The 18,129-nt window shown below is 36.5% G+C and overlaps 2 protein-coding genes across 2 annotated transcripts; one reads left to right on the top strand and one right to left on the bottom strand.

Moving 5' to 3' along the window:
- Positions 1-626: 626 nt before the first annotated feature.
- On the top strand, positions 627-5,110 carry LOC125675985 (uncharacterized). Its single transcript, XM_048913856.2, has 3 exons — positions 627-750; positions 916-1,035; positions 4,100-5,110. Exons 1-3 carry the CDS (start codon positions 702-704, stop codon positions 5,074-5,076), a joined length of 1,146 nt encoding a protein of 381 aa, XP_048769813.1. The 5' UTR covers positions 627-701; the 3' UTR covers positions 5,077-5,110.
- A 690-nt stretch (positions 5,111-5,800) lies between these two features.
- Positions 5,801-17,129, bottom strand: LOC125675955 (uncharacterized). The gene is made up of 10 exons (XM_048913815.2): positions 17,021-17,129; positions 15,906-16,819; positions 15,257-15,563; positions 14,583-14,693; positions 14,157-14,348; positions 13,664-13,942; positions 12,747-12,982; positions 12,506-12,621; positions 9,557-9,617; positions 5,801-8,637 (listed from the first exon to the last, which is right to left on the bottom strand). The coding sequence occupies exons 2-10, from the start codon at positions 16,773-16,775 to the stop codon at positions 8,536-8,538; spliced, it is 2,274 nt and encodes a 757-aa protein (XP_048769772.2). The 5' UTR covers positions 16,776-16,819; positions 17,021-17,129; the 3' UTR covers positions 5,801-8,535.
- Between the last annotated feature and the right edge of the window lie 1,000 nt (positions 17,130-18,129).

Raw genomic sequence — 18,129 nt, forward strand, 5'->3', positions numbered from 1 at the left:
TTATGCTTCACACTACGTGTGACAGTAGCATTGTCATACATTCATTGTGAGGGTGATATGTGAGCTTGCTCACTTTTTCTTTCATTGTGGAACCGATATCTGAATTCATTTGTATACACACATAAAATCCAAATTAATTTCAAACACTTATCATTCCAGTTAGCAAGAACCTTATGTAACATACATAGTAATAATGTAGTATAAATGATCTATAAAGACACATTTCTTTTTACATTCAAAGATTGCTGTACGATTTGATTTCAAAATGTCATTATACAATGCTGCTTATCCGTGAAAGTGCTTTACATTCATATTAATTAATTTCAACGTCTTTAGCAATACTATGTGTGGTGATTGTTCGGAAATAAAAATGCGCGTGAGCACGCGCGCGTGTGTGTATTTGTGTGTTCATTAACATGAATTTTAATATCATATAACTCATATATTTGAATTGCCTATAGGAGTTATGAGATTGATCACTGTTCGTTATCTTCACCTTTCATCACTAAACCTTGGGATGCCATTTTTATATATGACATATCAGGCGGTTGCAGCACTAGATGGTTGTCATTTCCAATTGTCCGTTCTAGATTTATCATTCTGTAATAGTCCTATCGTCATAATTCCAGAGATAAGAATGTAGTTCAACTATATTTATACCAGACATCCTCCATTTCTGACCGACTAAGTAAATCAGGGGAATGTCAGTCGTTGAAAAGACGGCGATAGCAGTTTTACTGATTGTCCAAGGTAAGATAACTTAGTTTAGCAGATATTGAATTACCTCACATTATTCTGTATTGAAGACTCTTACTTATCTTTTTTCTTATCAAAAGCTTGGTCTTATTATAGAGAGACGGAGATAAGAAGGATATTATTCAATAAAACTTTGTCGTTGTTTGTTTGATCTTGCAGTACTAGTTTCCTCGATAAATGGGAAAACGTATGCTGAATGTATACAAGATGTAGAGAATAGCGTCTGTCAGCAATATTCTCACATCACTATCTGCACCAGTGATGGCGTCGTCCATAACGGTAAGTTTAGCGGATTACATATTGTTCAACAACTCAATAAGGCTTAATCTGCAGCTTCAGAGGCTTTTTAGCTCACCTGAGCTGAAAGCTCAAGTGAGCTTTTCTGATCACCCGTATTCCGGCGTCCGTCCGTCTGTCCGTCCGTCTGTAAACTTTTCACATTTTCAACTTCTTCTCAACAACCACTGGGTCAATTTCAACCAAAGTTGGTACAAAACATCCTTAGGTAAAGGGAATTCTAGATTGTTAAAATAAAGGGCCAGGCCACCTTCCAAGGGGAGATAATCAAGAAAAGGTAAAAATAGGGTAGGATCATTAAAAAATCTTCTTCTCAAGAACCACTGGGCCAGAAAAGATGAAATTTATAGATAAGCTTTATTAGGTAGTGCAGATTCTAAATTGTTAAAATCATGGCCCCTGGGGGTCGGATGGGGCCACGATAGGGGATCAAAGTTTTACATACAAATATATAGGAAAAATCTTTTAAAATCTTCTTCTCAAGAACCATTGAACCAGAAAAGCTGAGATTTATATGAAAGCTTCCTGATATAGTACAGATTCTAAATTGTTAAAATCATGGCCCCGGGGGTCGGATGGGGCCACAATAGAGGGTCAAAGTTTTACATACAAATATATAGGAAAAATCTTTAAAAATCTTCTTCCCAAGAACCACTGAGCCAGAAAAGCTGAGATTTATATGAAAGCTTTCTGATATAATGCAGATTCAGGTTTGTTAAAATCATGGCTCCCTGGGGTCGGATGGGGCTACAATAGGGGATCAAAGTTTTACATACAAATATATAGGGAAAATCTTTAAAAATCTTCTTCTCAAGAAAAACTGAGCCAGAAAAGCTGAAATTTATATGAAAGCTTCCTTATATAATGCGGATTCTAAATTGGTAAAATCATGGCCCCCTGGGGTCGGATGGGGCCACAATAGGGGATCAAAGTTTTACATACAAATATATAGGAAAAATCTTTTAAAATCTTCTTCTCAAGAACCACTGAGCCAGAAAAGCTGAAATTTATATGAAAGCTTCCCGATATAGTGCAGATTCTAAATTGTTAAAATCATGGCCCCGGGGGTCGGATGGGGCCACAATAGGGGGTCAAAGTTTTACATACAAATATATAGGAAAAATCTTTAAAAATCTTCTTCCCAAGAACCACTGAGCCAGAAAAGCTGAGATTTATATGAAAGCTTCCTGATGTAGTACAGATTCTAAATTGTTAAAATCATGGCCCCCGGGGATCGGATGGAGCCACAATAGGGGGTCAAAGTTTTTTGTTAGCTCACCTGAGCTGAAAGCTCAAGTGAGCTTTTCTGATCACCCGTATTCCGGCGTCCGTCCGTCTGTAAACTTTTCACATTTTCAACTTCTTCTCAACAACCACTTGGCCAATTTCAACCAAAGTTGGTACAAAACATCCTTAGGTAAAGGGAATTCTAAATTGTTAAAATAAAGGGCCAGGCCACCTTCCAAGGGGAGATAATCAAGAAAAGGTAAAAATAGGGTAGGGTCATTAAAAATCTTCTCAAGAACCACTGGGCCAGAAAAGATGAAATTTATAGATAAGCTTTATTAGGTAGCGCAGATTCTAAATTGTTAAAATCATGGCCCCCGGGGGTCGGATGGGGCCACAATAGGGGATCAAAGTTTTACATTCAAATATATAGGAAAAATCTTCAAAAATCTTCTTCCCAAGAACCACTGAACCAGAAAGGCTGAAATTTATATGAAAGCTTCCTGATATAGTGCAGATTCTAAATTGTTAAAATCATGGCCCCTGGGGGTCGGATGGGGCCACAATAGGGGGTCAAAGTTTTACATACAAATATATAGGAAAAATCTTTAAAAATCTTCTTCCCAGAACCACTGAGCCATAAAAGCTGAGATTTATATGAAAGCTTTCTGATATAGTGCAGATTCAGGTTTGTAAAAATCATGGCCCCCGGGGATCGGATGGGGCCACAATAGGGGGTCAAATTTTTTTTTTGGGGGGGGGGTGTATTTTTTTCGTTTTTTTTTTTTTTATATATATAGTGCAGATTCAAGTTTGTTAAAATCATGGACCCCGGGGATTGGATGGGGCCTCAAGGGGGGGGGGGCATCAAAGTTTTACATACAAATTTATAGGAATTTTTTTTAAAAATCTTCTTCTCAAGAACCATTGAGCCAGAAAAGCTGAGATTTATATGAAAGTTTCCTGATATAGTGCAGATTCTAAATTGTTAAGATCATGGCCCCCGGGGGTCGGATGGGGCCACAATAGGGGGTCAAAGTTTTACATACAAATATATAGGAAAAATCTTTAAAAATCTTCCCAGAACCACTAAGCCAGAAAAGCTGAGATTTATATGAAAGCTTTCTGATATAGTGCAGATTCAGGTTTGTTAAAATCATGGCCCCCTGGGGTAGGATGGGACCACAATAGGGGGTCAAAGTTTTACATACAAATATATAGGGAAAATCTTTGAAAATCTTCTTCTCAAGAACCATTGGGCCAAAGAAGTTCACATTTACATGAAAGCTTTCTGACATAGTGTAGATTCAAGTTTACAAAAAACCATGGCCTCCAGGGGTAGGTTTGGGGCCATAATAGGGACTACGGTTTTACATGCAAATAGATATGGAAAATCTTCTGATATGGACCAAGGTGACTCGGGTGAGCGATGTGGCCCATGGGCCTCTTGTTTTTCAAGTTTCGGGGGTGGTTTTCTGCTGCTTTACAATAAAAACGTTTGGATCTCGACAATCTTCTGGAATTTAAACATAGCTATATCAATGGTCCGTAGAATGAGACATAAAACGGTGTCCTGTTTCTTGTCGGGTAACAAATAAAAATCGTCACTGTGGTGTTCGAGAAAAAGAGTAAGGTTATTAGGAGCCGCCATGATAACCAGACATTGATTCAATTCTAAAGCCGATATATGGCTGAAATATCGCAGCTTCGGCTTAAAACTCTAGACAAACAAACAAACGTATTTCAGTCTGATGTGTAATTGATCTTACATTTTCAACTACAAAAGCGAAGAGGACTCTCATATATGTTTCCATTACAGGTGTGTGTGATTATCAACGGTCTAACTGCGATGCCTTTTATAACCATCACACATCTTTCACAGTCACGGGGACTGGAGCTAATGGCGTCTGTAATTTTACACACCTTATCACCTCCACTACTCCTCGATCTCTCTCCGCCGTAGAGATAAGCCTTTATAGCGCTATTGCAGACGGTATTGACAACCGACTCCTTCGAACGCAAACACTAGGGACGGAAGTGTCAGAGGCGATTAAAATTTTCACCAAACAGGATCACACACACAAAGTGTACGTCAGAAATCCGGATTGCTGGGCACACGACCTTGATCTTACCTGTATTTCACCCTGGAACAGCAACGGGCACAACCGTAAGGCTGGAACCCTTCTTTCTCCACGCCACGCCATCTGGGCTAGGCACTATAACATGCCTGTTAACACAACTTTGCGATTTGTGGATGTGAATAACAAAGTCGTGGATCGAAAGATTATCAAAACACACGTCCTTCCAGTTCCTTCGCACATAAACTACCACAGCGGTTACGACATGATGGTCGGACTCTTGGATCAAGACGTTCCATCAACTATTACTTTTGCGAAGGTTTTACCCAGAAATTTCACAGAGATTTACGGCTCTCATTTACATCATGCTCTCCCGGTTTTGAGTACTGATTATGAAGAAAAGGCACTGGTTGACGATCTACGTATGATGCACAACAAAATGGTCAGCCTCAGTGTTCCCATTCTGTCATACCGCAAAGCGTACTACGAGAGCAAAATTGTCGGTGACAGTGGGAACCCCACCTTTTTTGTAATTGACAATCAATTAGTGTTTCTATTTGTTTTTACTTATGGTGGGGCGGGGGCGGGGACTTCAGTTCAGTATCACTATGACGATATCAATCACGTGATGCAGTCTCTTGGTGGCGGGTACTCCTTAACAGAAATCGATTTATCTAAATACGCGACGGACTCCCAAATCACAAATGTATTTGGATGAAATTCACATCATTAAATTTATATAAGAAATGAAACGCGTACTTTTCATCTGTTACCGCACTAACACACTACTGCAGCACATCTTAAAATATTCAAATAGAGATATCATACCGCTCATACAGACTACGAGTATATGCAGAGCTGTCTTTATGGGACTTTCAAACTGGTTCATATTCAGAATGCTTATTTTGATATTACAATTTTTATGAATTTCTACAACACATGCACTACAAAGACACGTGTCACACAAGAATCGAAGTTTTAATACCATAAAGCAATCTAAAGCAAAACAAGATGTAACTGACTTCAACTATCCAAGTATGCACCTATTAACACTTAGCAGTATATCTAATAATCTCCTAGTAATCACCAAGATCTGATGAAAAATTCAGCAAAATGAACAAAGAAATATTGCTTGAGAGCACACCTACCAGCCATCAGTCAGTGCTCAGAGGTCTACCGAAATCAGCGTACCGTAACGCATTTCAGAAATGGATTCAGAGCTTGAAATTATGTATTTCAAACCGTGGAGAATACTTTGAAGGGATGTAATGTTCATTTCCCTATTTGAGTCAAATGCTTTTGAGATATCGTACAATACACATTACATATCGAACATGTCTAGGTATGACAGACTAAAACTTCTGGATCCTGGAAATGATCACCCTCTACAAGTAGGGAGTAGCCTATAACCTAGCCTGTACAAATGAAAGGTGGAAGACAAATTTCTAACTGACTACTAGTTTATTTCATTAAAACATATTTTCAAATATGATTATAATCATGAATAATACTATGACAAACAAATAATTATATTACAGACAAAAACTAAAATTTACACAAATGCCTAATAATAAAATATGTGTTATGATTGAACCTCCTCAATTTCTTATTATAACCATTGAAAAGACCCACAAGTGCATACAAATGCTAACCTGTACAAATGAGAGGCGCAGGACATATTTAACACGTGTCATCTGTAGTGATATTTAACACGTGTCATCTGTAGTGATATTTAACACGTGTCATCTGTAGTGATATTTAACACGTGTCATCTGTAGTGATATTTAACACATGAAATATGTAATGATATTTAACACGTGTCATCTGTAGTGATATTTAACACGTGTCATCTGTAGTGATATTTAACACCTGTCATCTGTAGTGATATTTAACACCTGTCATCTGTAGTGATATTTAACACATGAAATATGTAGTGATATTTAACACGTGTCATCTGTAGTGATATTTAACACGTGTCATCTGTAGTGATATTTAACACGTGTCATCTATAGTGGTGCTGTGGAGTGTAATAAACATATAAAAAACAAATATAGTAAACCGTAAGATTCATATTGCTGTACTGAAAAATAGTCCCATATACATGAAATCTTCTAATTTGATAGATAACTTTTAAAAGTTATCCAAAAGAGCACACATTAATACGAGTATTATAATCTTCTCTTTATAGCATATGGCACAAGTACAAATCATTATGAACATTTTAAAAAAGCACTATAAAAATACAAGTTCTAAGCTCTGATCAGGATGATTTTCAAGCAAATAGTATGCCGATTACACTTTTAAATCGCTTCATAATTTAAAACCTGAGAACTCTTTCTTAAGAAAATAGGCCCATGGCCATATCGCTAACCTGAGTCGCCTTAGCCCTGCTATTGTGATTTTTTTTCAATGTTTACTCCCATGAAAATTTTGACCCCATATTGAGGTCCCAACCAAACTTCAACCGGTCACACGTGACATAAGATCACAGATCATGGTATGAAATGTAAGGTCTTGCCATAAGAAATATATTATATATATATAATAAAACATTTGCAATCTGAGATATGTATACTATAGCTATTTATATACTGTTGCTACTATCCTAAAGTTTTATAGTTAATAAACATCAAGTTACATACAGTCTAAATAATGTGTACATGTATGTTAAATATCATTGAGAGATTATAAGGGAATTATACTGAAGTTTGAATGCAAGTTAAGGTTAAGACACGGTAGGAGTATTATAATTATTGATTCCCTATTGTGGCCCCACCCAATCCCTGGGGGCGACAACTTGAACAAACTTGAATCTGCATTACCTGGGAATGCCTGCATATTGATATGACTAATCATGGCACTGTTATTCTTGAGAAGACAATATTTAATGATTCTTTACAAATTCTTATGTAAAATTTTGATCCCCTATTCTGGTCCCAACCTAATCTTGGGGTTCATGATTTGAACATGTAAATTTGAATTTGCACTACCTGGGGATACTTGCATATCAATATCACTAATGATAGCCCTGCAGCTGTTATTGAGATAAAAGATTTTTCCTGTGTATCCCATGTAAAAAAAATTATCCCCTTTTTGCGGACCCACCCTACCACTGGGGCCATGATTTGAACATACTTGAATCTGCACTATGCCAGGAAACTTTCTTGTAAATTTAAACTTTTTTGGCCCAGTGGTTTTTCAAAGAAGATGTTTTAATGACCAGATACCTGTGCATGTGAAGTACGACTCTGAACAAAAGTACATGATTGCAGTCGAAAGAGTGAAATGGAGTTTGGCTCAGACTTTCATTTCATGCTCAGATTATTTGCTGACCATTTGGGTAAAATATAAACATGTTTAAATCCAGTTACTATCTACATGTATGTCCATCACACGTAAAACATGATACTAATAACAATTGTGTCCAACAGTCACATACCTAATTTACTCAGATTGCTAACATCTAATTTAAGTTACGTGTATTAGAACTTTGTACATGTATGATAAAGCAGACAATTAAATCTGTGCAGCTAAATCACTGAAAGCTGTTGTCCCTCATAAATATCATATATTACATTTACGGTATCACACATGTAACATTCATCTTGAAATCTCAGTAATGTCATATGTATTTAATTTTAGGAGCTACCGAAGTAAATTTATGTATAGATGATATTGCTGTATGGTCCACAATGTTGGTATATATTTTATACCTATACACAAGAAAACTTATATGTTTTCCTACATATGACAAATTAGCTGATTTAGTTAAACAACAAGTCTTTGAATCATCTCACTAATTTTCTTCAAAAATATTTTCAATTTGAATCTCTTATTTGCAAACAAACATTACTGAGGTGGGAAAGTACACTTAAAAGAAATCATGTGACCTTTTCCGTCACAAGCATGTGCCTGATTAAAAGTAGTGTACCTGATAATTTGATAAAGTAAAACTTCCTCTAAATGGCAGAATATGCAGCTAATAGTAACACATTTACAGGTCTTATACTGCTACATACTGCAAAATAGTGGGTACATGTATATATTTCTGCTGAATTGATTTACAATATTGTGTGCTTTCAAAGGAAATGATGGACATTACATATATAAACAGTACATGTACATGTTCAAACAAGGATCTGTCACTGATGATGACCCTGTGTAAATCCACCAGTACCTACACTACTGTGTCCTCCAAAGCAAAAGTGAATTGGGCCAATGTTGGTAGGTCTTTAATTTTAAGCATATCATTCAGAATTTTGTAGAAGTGATCTGGGGACTGCAATTAAAATGTATGCATGCATTATAATGAATGTTTGAAGTCCACAGTCCTTAAAATCATAATAAAAACCCAATAAAATTCTTAAAAAACCTTTAAAGTTAGCACAACACAGAATGTAGAAACTTATCAATTATACTATACTTTAACACTATAATAACAAAACAAAGACCATCAAATACAGATAGTGATGTCCCATCTGTCTGGCTTTTTGTGAGTTTAACCAAAATAAAAATCACTTCATCGTCCTTTATTAATATGCTGCCTAACACTAAAACCTGTATTTTAACACACTATTATTTGAGATTGTTTTGCTTGTTAGAATAACCTTTGCACAGACAAGATAAAATGTTCATCTATTTTAATTTACAATCTTTGTATGACCACATAAAATTTAGACCTTGAATTACATGCATGTGAATTACGTGGTTTTGTATTGCCCTATAGACTCCCCTCCTGTCTCAATGACTACACAAGATTTACATACTCGCCTCCTGTCTCAATGACTACACATAATCTAGGTGAATTATGTGATTGCCCAGTAGACTCGCCTCCTGTCTCAATGACTACACATAATCTAGGTGAATTACCTGATTGCCCAGTAGACCCGCCTCCTGTCTCAATGACAACACAAGATTTACATACTCGCCTCCTGTCTCAATGACTACACAAGATTTACATACTCGCCTCCTGTCTCAATGACTACACAAGATTTACATACTCGCCTCCTGTCTCAATGACTACACATAATCTAGGTGAATTACGTGATTGCCCAGTAGACTCGCCTCCTGTCTCAATGACTACACATAATCTAGGTGAATTACGTGGTTTTGTATTGCCCAGTAGACTCGCCTCCTGTCTCAATGACTACACAAGATTTACATGAATTACATGGTTTTGTATTGCCCAGTAGACTCACCTCCTGTCTCAGAACCTGAAGAAAGGCTATCTCAACCCCGGTCAGCTTAGAAAACTTTGAGCTGCAAACAGACAATAATAATCTCTTCATTACATGATACATGTAATTAAAATTGATAATACTGTACAATCTTTTCCAAAAATGTATGAGCAAAGGAATGTACTGCAGTATAGTGCAGAAATGTTGGTGGTATTCTGTGGTGAATTACAGAATAAGGAAGAAATTTACTACTTACTATGTAGATAAAGAAATCAATGTGATATCAACTGAGTTCTCTTTACTGATATTATCAGTCATCATCTCATATTTAGTAAAACAAAATGTGAAAAATTTCAGACTCCAATTTCACAGAACCTGCATGAAGCATGTGTAATTTACATCAGCAGTTATTGGAGATCAATGTAAATACTACACATGGGAAGATTGTAGAGTCCAGTTTCTGTTTAACTGCTAGTAGGTCATCAACTCTTTACATGGACAGTTTGTAATGATCATTGTTTACATGGACAGTTTGTAGTGATCATTGTTTACATGGACAGTTTGTAATGATCATTGTTTACATGGACAGTTTGTAATGGTCATTGTTTACATGGACAGTTTGTAATGATCATTGTTTACATGGACAGTTTGTAATGGTCATTGTTTACATGGACAGTTTGTAGTGGTCATTGTTTACATGGACAGTTTGTAGTGGTCATTGTTTACATAGAACATTTATAATGGTCATTGTTTACATGGACAGTTTGTAGTGGTCATTGTTTACATGGACAGTTTGTAATGATCATTGTTTACATAGAACATTTATAATGGTCATTGTTTACATGGATAGTTTGTAGTGATTATTGTTTACCTGAATATATCATTTACCTGGGCAGAATGTGATGATCACTGTTTACTTGAACAGTTTGAGGTGATCATTGTTTACCTAAGCAATGTGTGGTGGTTACTATATACCTGGGCAGTGTGTGGTGGTTACTATATACCTGGGCAGTGTGTGGTGATTACTATATACCTGGGCAGTGTGTAGTGATTATTACATACCTGGGCAGTGTGTGGTGAATAATATATACCTGGGCAGTGTGAGGTGGTTACTATATACCTGGGCAGTGTGTGATGATTACTATATACCTGGGTAGTGTGTGATGGTTACTATATACCTGAGCAGTGTGTGGTGATTACTATATACGTAGGTAGTGTGTGGTGATTACTATGTACCTGAGCAGTGTGTGGTGATTACTATATACCTGGGCAGTGTGTAGTGATTACTATATACCTGAGCAGTGTGTGGTGATTACTATATACCTGGGCAGTGTGTAGTGATTACTATATACCTGGGCAGTGTGTAGTGATTACTATATACCTGAGCAGTGTGTGGTGATTACTATATACCTGGGCAGTGTGTAGTGATTACTATATACCTGGGCAGTGTGTAGTGATTACTATATACCTGAGCAGTGTGTAGTGATTACTGTATACCTGGGCAGTGTGTGGTGATTACTATATACCTGGGCAGTGTGTAGTGATTATTACATACCTGGGCAGTGTGTGGTGATTACTATATACCTGGGCAGTGTGTAGTGATTACTATATACCTGGGCAGTGTGTGGTGATTACTATATACCTGGGCAGTGTGTAGTGATTATTACATACCTGAGCAGTGTGTGGTGATTACTATATACCTGGGCAGTGTGTAGTGATTACTATATACCTGGGCAGTGTGTAGTGATTATTACATACCTGGGCAGTGTGTGATTACTATATACCTGGGCAGTGTGTGGTGATTACTATATACCTGAGCAGTGTGTGGTGATTACTATATACCTGGGCAGTGTGTAGTGATTACTATATACCTGGGCAGTGTGTGGTGATTACTATATACCTGGACAGTGTGTAGTGATTACTATATACCTGGGCAGTGTGTAGTGATTACTATATACCTGAGCAGTGTGTAGTGATTACTGTATACCTGGGCAGTGTGTGGTGATTACTATATACCTGAGCAGTGTGTGGTGATTACTATATACCTGGGCAGTGTGTAGTGATTACTATATACCTGGGCAGTGTGTGGTGATTACTATATACCTGGACAGTGTGTAGTGATTACTATATACCTGGGCAGTGTGTAGTGATTACTATATACCTGAGCAGTGTGTAGTGATTACTGTATACCTGGGCAGTGTGTGGTGATTACTATATACCTGGGCAGTGTGTGGTGATTACTACATACCTGGGCAGTGTGTGGTGATTACTATATACCTGGGCAGTGTGTAGTGATTACTATATACCTGGGCAGTGTGTAGTGATTATTACATACCTGGGCAGTGTGTGATTACTATATACCTGGGCAGTGTGTGGTGATTACTATATACATGGGCAGTGTGTAGTGATAACGATATACCTGGGCAGTGTGTAGTGATTTCTATATACCTGGGCAGTGTGTAGTGATTACTGTATACTTGGGCAGTGTGTGATGATTACTATATACCTAGGCAGTGTGTGGTGATTACTATATACCTGGGCAGTGTGTGGTGATTACTATATACCTGGGCAGTGTGTAGTGATTACTATATACCTGGGCAGTGTGTGATGATTACTATATACCTGGGCAGTGTGTGGTGATTATTATATACCTGGGCAGTGTGTAGTGATTACTATATACCTGGGCAGTGTGTAGTGATTTCTATATACCTGGGCAGTGTGTAGTGATTACTATATACCTGGGCAGTGTGTGATGATTACTATATACCTGGGCAGTGTGTAGTGATTACTATATACCTGGGCAGTGTGTAGTGATTTCTATATACCTGGGCAGCGTGAACTGATTACTATATACCTAGGCAGTGTGTAGTGATTACGATATACCTGGGCAGTGTGTGGGGATTACTACATACCTGGGCAGTGTGTGGTGGTTACTACATTTCTGGGCAGTGTGTGGGGATTACTACATACCTGGGCAGTTTGTGGTGATTTGTCCATCTGAGGACGTCGCTCTCTGTCCAGTTCTTTACTACCTCGGATGCCTGAACCCTGGTCTTTGTCTTCCCACCACTGGTCTCTGGTGTCTTCTGAAAAAATGTAATAACCATATTACTCCATCATCTAATGGTCTTATAAAAATGAATAGTGCAAAAGAGAATCTCAAGCACAAATGAAGACTGGAATTTATTATTCAAAGTTCTGGATAGCCTACCTCTGTATGGAGTGTGGCGATCTGAGGAATGATAGGTTTCTCAGGAACAGACCTTTTCTGTCGGGTCAGGACCTCCTTCACTAAAGCACTCATTTTGCTCTCAAATGGGTACTTTTCAGTGAACTCAAAAAACAATTTTGAACCAATGATGAAACCCAGCCACTCTCTAGCTTGGTAATTTCTCTCCATTTTTAATGGAATTATAGGTTTTCTTAGTTGAAATGCATACTCTGCTTCTGAAAATGGTAGGGATATTACATTAAAGTATCATAAGCCAAGTTAAGACAGCAGATTTCTATCTATTTGATCATGAGTGTCAGTTCTTCTACAGAAAAAAAGTCAGTCATTTAAAACTTTCTTTATGACTTAAATTTAATCAATGAATGATTCAAATTTCACATGTGAAACGCAATTTGATTAGTTTATTAGAATTTATCAACATTCGGCTCCTCCGTTTCCATTCTGTTGCTGTAACAATATTGATTAATCTGTGTCGTTAAAAAAATCATACACGTATTTTATCTATAAATGTTTATCAAGTTACATCAAATCCATTTTTCTAAATAGAATTATAAGGAATGAATTCAAAGTAATATCTATTCATTTTATATGATATAAAGTAGTTTGGACAGTTTACCCTCTTTTATCATGTTTATAGACCTCTTCGTGGTTCATATACGTAAACAGCCCCAACTTACTTTATGTTGAATAAAATAAGTAAAAATTACTTTAATTCCTTGAAGAAAAAGACTTTCTCAAAAAAATATCGTTGATTTCTCAATTCAGAATATGCAGAAATAGTAAGTTAACATTTGATGTTCTGAAATTACCTTTCTATATTTTGGTACCAAAAAATATATACCTACAAATAAGATTGGTGTAGAATGTTTCAATAATAAGTTAAATATCATACTGACCTGCTCTACAATTAGGGCTGTCATAGTATTTCTTTGAGTAACAGATCAAAATAATGTCCGCCTTCTCCACAGCTTGAGCCATGGCATTCAGAGTGGAACCTTGCATATCGTCTATGTCCATCCAGCATGTGATTCCGTTCTGCTGCAGACTGTCTCGAATCTTCGTGATAATTTTCTGATTGGCCCATTGGTAGCTGATCATCACATGACCTCTTTGGCCTCCAGGAGAAGCAGAAGAATATGATGTAACTTCCTTTTCGTCTCTTTTGTATTCACTGCCTGATGTAAGATACATATATACAAATCACACTAACCTCCAGAAACATATCAATAACTAAAATCTATATAGGTATTGAATCTTGATATATATTGTACAGGTCTCCTTAAAATTTGATACCTTCAAATAATGCTTTGCATGTGACAGTTTGAGTTGCACTATATACATGAATGACTGCATAATTTCTAAATCTACTCAGAGGGTGGGTGCCATTACCTAGTTCCTTGTACTTGTCTTCTGAACTGAGCTTCTCTCTCATGTTCCACAAGGCTCCATTACAGGCATTCTTGATTCTCTGTATTGGTGATGTGCGGAGGTTGATGAAATTCTTCATCACTGCATCATCCTGTAGCATGACATCCTGGTTTTCCTTGTCAAATGACAGTGTCCACAGTGCTCCCATAGCCTCTGTAAAATAACACACAATGATTGTATTAACTATCACTAATAGAAAGATGGTTCATTAAAAAAGAATGCTGTTTTTTGGAATACATGTATACATTAATTATCTATTTAATGAAATTGTTGTGTAATTTTATATACATACAATAGCATCTTACATTTTTAAGACGCAATAACACATTTAAGTAAGAAGTACAAATAATAATCAGAATAATCATTAGATACAGTCAGTACATATACCTATCTGTTCCTCCTCGTAATTGGACTGAGCCAGGGCCACTAGCACTGGTAGAGAGCCTTGGGACACTAATGACTTTTTGTTGACATCATTCCTGGCAATCCTTCTCACAGCTATATATAGAATTAAAAAAAAATTACCCAAGAATCTTTTATCTAACTTTCACATAAAAAATTGGCAATTGAATATACATATGTACAGTGTTCGAAATTAAGCAGACCGAAAAACCGAGTCTATGTCAAATGACGCTGGTCTATGCCAATTGTAATTGAGGTAGACCAAATTGTCTATGCCGACTTTTTTAGATTTAAAGCAATAAAGTTATCTATGCCAATTGTAATTGAGGTAGACCAAATTGTCTATGACGATTTTTTTTTTAGATTTAAAGCAATAAAGTTATCCCAAAGGACCCCACATGGTCAGTTGATGTCTGATAAATTTTATAAGGAAAGGAGGATATTGTTATGGAAAGGGAATGAAGATATGCTTTCTAAGTACATTAGAAGTAAATGTAAATGTTTTTTTGTGATTTTTTATTTTTTCAATATTGCGGTCTATGCCAATTCGATGAGGTCTTTGTTCTTGTTTTGGCATACACCCGTAGGCAATACCAAGTTTTAAACCAATTTCGAACACTGTATGTATATATAAACATGCAGATGTGAAAAGTCAGTACTTCTTCCTAATTCACGGGCAGACCAGCCTTTACATCTTCTATGTCTGTCTTTCATTGCAGACTTCAAACATTTCAACAGAAAAGTGAAGAACTCTCCATCTCTCTCTAAACACTTGGCTTCAGATTCATCCACTAAATCTGCTAGGGTGGCCAGAGTTGACAATAGTATTTTTTCTGACTTTGATTTAAGATAAGGCATCAACACCTCCACAAAGCCATATTCTCTCAGTTCTGATATACTATTTTCTGCCTGGGCTATGTTGTGGAGGATCGACAAGAAAAATCCCATGATTTTGTCATCCTTTTCCTTTACCAAAAAAAAAAGGTGAATTGCCTTTAAACCACCATGATCATATTTAAAAATATCAATTAAATTCTCTGTTACATCACAAAGGTATAAGATTAAAGAAAAATGGGCAGCATTTACATGTATATATACAATACAGTATAGCATCTTAATACAAGTGTAACAAAACTATAGAGTTACAAATGCACAAAACAAGAACTGTGTGTGAATTTAGCATACCAATCTTTCTAAATATCTTTCATACAATATTTACAACTTGTTGAAGCCTTATGTCCCACCGGGGATGAAGAGGATATAAGTAAGTAACAATATTTATCAAGTTTAATTAAGTTCTATTCTCACCCGTATATTACCCTCCAAATGACTTTCTCGTAGAGCCTGCAAAGTTTCACAGACCTGAGGTAGGAAGTCTGTATGCTCCACTAGCAAATGTACAAACTTTGGGTTACTGTCAGTGAAGTTCAACAACACAATGGCTGAGTTGACGAGTGGTATCCAGACACTCTGAATTAACTTATCTGTCTCTCCATAGTAACCTTTCCTTAAACAGTAGACTACCATATCACAAATAGTTTTCACACCACCAAGCTCAGCAATAACAGATCCTTGTTCTGTTTTGAATTTGTTATAAATATCTAAACTAGCTTTCTTCAAAGCGAAGTGACATTTTTGCAAATTAAATGTTGCCTTTTTTAAAGTCCCATCAAATGTCCCATTTTCCGTCAAATGTCCTTCAATGTCTGAGAGAATAGCAAGGTTGGTTTCCAAAGATTTCAATGTCTTGGTTTTGATAGCTTGAATCTGCTGATCTGTGTATGCTTCATGTTCCTCTTTTGACACCTTTTCTTCTCCTTCCTGACCTTGTTCTTCATTGACATCATTTTCTAGGTTCTCTGGTGCATTCTGGGAGTTGGGGGTTTGCTTTTTCTGGTTTCCAGTGTCATCCAATATTTTTGAGACTTTAGTATCCTCACCAGATGCAGCTGTATTGGTTTTGTCATCTTTTTGATCATCAGTGTTTTCATTGCTTCCCTTCATATCAGCTTTCGAATTTATTGTTTCATCTTCATTCTTTTCCTTTGAATTTTTAGCCACAATTACTGTGTTTTTTTCAGTGATTTTAAATGTGTTGGGAGACGGTATAACACTGATGGTGGTGGCAGATGTTTCTACTTTAACCGTTTTACCATCCCTGGAAGGTCCTGATCCCATTACAAAGCTAACTCTGGGACATTCTTCTACTTCAAACCACTGTACTGTTCAATTAAAACAAAATAGAAAAAAATAGCAGTACATGTTTAAATACGGCGTATTTTTATTTGAAACCATACAGCTATAGATCTATATGGACGTATCATTCAGTCATTTATTGGATTTTTTTAAGAAAATAAATTATGTATATAGTTAGGCCTATCAATTAAAGCTAATGAAAACACACAAAAATCATAATGACTTACCTAGTAACGAAATTGATTAAATCAAAATCTTGTCACATATGTGCATATTATAATAGTGCACAACCCACTACTGGCACTGGTTCAATTGTTGACATTGGAGATTTCCAAATGAGGTTATAAATAGTGAAACATCGAACCCGACTCAAAATATAGTCTTGGATATAAATAATAAAATCCTCTCGAGAAGTATTCCAGTACACCATGAAAATAAGATCTTATTTAAAATAGAAAGGAGAGAGAAAGATAAAGGGATAATAAGAGGACTATATGTAGTACGGACCTAAAATTAACTGCCAAAACGTGATCTGAAAACGTGTGATATATATATCAAATGTCTTTCTTTTGACATGTTCTTATCAGATTAGGTAAATGGTAAAAAAAATACTATATTTGTTTTTCCATGCAATACTCTTGGTGCTCTCAAACCTTAATTTCATGTATGTATATATACATATATATCAAGATCTACTGACAGTGTAAAAGGACGAGAGAGAGAGAGAGAGAGAGAGAGAGAGAGAGAGAGAGAGACTGGGCGTGAAAATGTGGATTTGATGTGAATGACTGTCACTGCGATAGCCTATGGGGGACTTTCATGTGGTGAACATATTGGATTTAATCACGTGTAAATCTCCGGTTATCTGTCACGGTAGCCCCAAGTCCTCATATAATAACAACTCATACTTTCTTTAAGATTGAATCTTGCTTGATTTCATGTCCCCTTTTTTCACATTAAAAGTACGACTCTAGATATTGGCATCCATCAACATCCGTTATACATACCTATTATATATACATGTAAGACCTTGGTATGCGAAAATATAGAAAACATTCAGTCAAAGATTTCACATTTATTCCAATCCGCTTTCGCCTTGTACAGCTCTTTAGTGGAATTTAAAAAACAGCAAAAATATAAATATAATGGCTCTTCAGTGGAATTTGAAAAAGAACATATACATATATTATGTGAAATATTTGACTCTGTGTGTGTGTGTGTGTGTGTGTGTGTGTGTGTGTGTGTGGTGGTGGTGGTGGGGGGGGGGGGGGGCTACGTGTGTATGTGTGAACGAAAGTCCATTGAGTTCATTTTCGTAGCTGAAAAAAAATTCGCT

The sequence above is a fragment of the Ostrea edulis genome, chromosome 1 (assembly GCF_947568905.1).
Source record: "Ostrea edulis chromosome 1, xbOstEdul1.1, whole genome shotgun sequence".
Classification (NCBI taxonomy): domain Eukaryota; kingdom Metazoa; phylum Mollusca; class Bivalvia; order Ostreida; family Ostreidae; genus Ostrea; species Ostrea edulis.